The sequence below is a fragment of the Equus asinus genome, chromosome 20, assembly GCF_041296235.1.
Source record: "Equus asinus isolate D_3611 breed Donkey chromosome 20, EquAss-T2T_v2, whole genome shotgun sequence".
In the NCBI taxonomy this organism is placed as follows: domain Eukaryota; kingdom Metazoa; phylum Chordata; class Mammalia; order Perissodactyla; family Equidae; genus Equus; species Equus asinus.
In genome coordinates, this window is record NC_091809.1 from 89117661 (window position 1) to 89120496 (window position 2836).

The window sequence follows — 2836 nt, forward strand, 5'->3', positions numbered from 1 at the left end:
TCCTTTTGTTTCTTTGGGAGAAGTGTACGTAGACTTAATGACCTAGACATTGATATGCATCCTTGTTTCTTCTTTGGACAGTTAGAAAATCTTTCTAACTGCTCTTTTCAGTATCGTTGAAGCTATTGCATCTTTCTAAATTGAAGAAGCGATCTCACTCCCAGCACCCAACATAACTCACTCAAGACCATTTTCCCTGTTCTGGTTTGTGTTAAAATGGCAAATCATAGACGTTAGAGCTTTTGTCTTACAGAATATCTCTCCACATTACTGTGGCTTCAATTTGCAATTTTCGATATCTGGATTAAATGTCTCTCTTCATTTAAAACTCAGCCTTTTTTAATTTTTAATTTGATATTTAGTATATTTATTAGAACTATTATTTGTTATATTTTATTAAGAATTAAAAATTTGTAGTTCCACCATAATTAACTTACCTTACTTTGGTTTTTTATGGGTAGTATAAAGTGCCATTATCTGAGATGAGATGAATATATCCACGAAGTCTACGTCAACACTGCCTCTCTGTAGGTACTATAATGTTAATCCATAATAATTTTTAAATGTTCTGTCTTTAGTATAGGAAGTCCTTAAAAGGAAATAAGTAACAAATAATTTGGTATGAACAAATAATGAAAATCAACTGTCAGTTTTAAAATAAAATACTATATCATGAAAGTGTCTTAGATTTAGAATTATTTGATTTTAGCAGAATTTCTGAACAAAAAAAAATTGTCCTGGACTGGTTAGCATGGTCTGTTTTGATTTTGTTTTACTTCTGTTTTATTAATTATAATGTGACTGTCTGGACTACACCAAGAAGCAAAAATATATTCAACTAGACTAAAGTAACTTAAAACTATAAACAATTGTATTTATAAATACTGAGATTTCCAGAGCCTATTTCTCTCTTTTATACTTGCTTGGCTTTACATAGATCATTAGTATTTTGGACAGCAATTTCCTCACTATACAATGGGTATGCTAACTGACCTACATTTTAATGAAAATTAAATTTTATTTCTGAGTCCTTCAAAAAATCCCAAGTCCTTAGATAAAAAACGTTATTTTCCACGTACTCTACAATCTTATCTTTTATCTAAAAATACTATAACATATAACCACTAGTTGGAGTCTATACATTCAGTTTCTAAAGAAACTAACACATTAGCAAAGTGAACCTAAGAAACAGGCTGTGATATCAGATGACTTTCTTCTTGTCCAGTTTCCATGACTTACAAGACGGAAGATCATGAGCAAATTTTTATTTTATCTAAGATTTTATTCTCTAATGATGAGAGGTAGATATAATGTGACCTACCTTATGTAGTTTTTGTGATAATTAACTGACTTAACACACATAATGTGATACCACAGTTCCTGTTTCATTATAGATGCCTAATAATGTTAGTGACGGGATGCCAATAACGAATATCATCAGTCCCCTCCTTCAATATCTTGAAACTGGGAGATGCCTTTCAAATACTGTGAGAGAGATTATTAAGATTAGTAACACTGAATACTTTTCCTCTTAGTGAACAATGTTCCAGGATCTCAGAGATTCCAACAGCTCTAAGTTCCAGGTCTCTGAGTTCTTTCTGATGGGATTCCCAGGCATTCACAGCTGGCAGCACTGGCTCTCCCTGCCGCTGGCTCTGCTCTACCTCTTAGCTCTCAGTGCCAACATCCTTATCCTGATCATCATCAATCAAGAAACAACCCTGCACCAGCCTATGTACCATTTCCTTGGCATATTGGCTGTGGTGGACATGAGTCTGGCTACCACCATCATGCCCAAGATTTTAGCTATTTTATGGTTTAATGCTAAGACCATTAGTCTCCCAGAGTGCTTTGCTCAGATGTATGTTATACATTGTTTTGTGGCCATGGAGTCAGGAATTTTTGTCTGCATGGCTATAGATAGGTATGTAGCCATTTGCAGACCCCTACACTACCCAACAATAATTACTGAATCATTTGTCATCAAAGCAACTGTGTTCATGGCACTCAGGAACAGCCTGACTACCATCCCAGTGCCTGTATTTGCTGCTCAGAGACACTACTCCTCACAGAACCAAATTGAGCACTGTCTGTGCTCTAATCTTGGAGTCACTAGCCTATCTTGTGATGATGACAGGACAGTGAAGAGTATCTACCAGCTTCTTCTGGCCTGGACACTCATGGGAAGTGATCTGGGTTTGATTATTTTGTCATATGCTTTGATACTTCATTCTGTGCTGAAGCTGAACTCAGCAGAAGCTGCATCCAAGGCCCTAAGTACATGCACATCCCACCTCATCCTAATCCTTTTCTTCTACACAGTCATCATTGTCATTTCCATCACCCATAGTGCAGCGATGACAGTTCCCCTTGTCCCAGTTCTCCTCAATGTTCTACACAATGTCATTCCTCCTGCCCTCAACCCCATGGTGTACGCACTCAAGAACAAGGAGCTCAGACAGGGCTTTTATAAGGTTCTTAAACTGGGCATGAAAGGAAACTAATATGGAGAAGGTACTCACTTTTGGAATTTACCCACATATATATCCACTATATTCTGCAAGAATTGGAAATGGCAGAGGAATTAAAGAATGTGGACACTGTGGGAACTTTTCAGTTAGTATAAGGAAACAGTGGCTATAAAAAAAAAAACTTCAAAATAAGTGGTGAAACTAATATCTGGAATTTTGGTTGTTAAGAAAATATTCATACAAAAGAATGACACAATGATGCTGATTGTCTCAAGAAATCCAAGTGCAAGACAAGTGGAATATACATTTAGTTTTCTTAACTAGTTGCCCTAGCTAGAACTTCCAGACAATGCTGAATAGAGATG

At 36.1% G+C, this 2836-nt stretch overlaps 1 protein-coding gene across 1 annotated transcript; it reads left to right on the forward strand.

The window, feature by feature from the left end:
* Positions 1-1541: 1541 nt before the first annotated feature.
* Positions 1542-2504, forward strand: LOC106829005 (putative olfactory receptor 56B2). Its single transcript, XM_014837847.3, has one exon. It carries the CDS (start codon positions 1542-1544, stop codon positions 2502-2504), a length of 963 nt encoding a protein of 320 aa, XP_014693333.3.
* The last annotated feature ends 332 nt before the right edge of the window (positions 2505-2836 follow it).

Coding starts and splice junctions, on each gene's coding strand:
- LOC106829005 (XM_014837847.3), top strand. CDS start 1,542: ATGTTCCAGGATCTCAGAGATTCCAACAGCTCTAAGTTCCAGGTCTCT.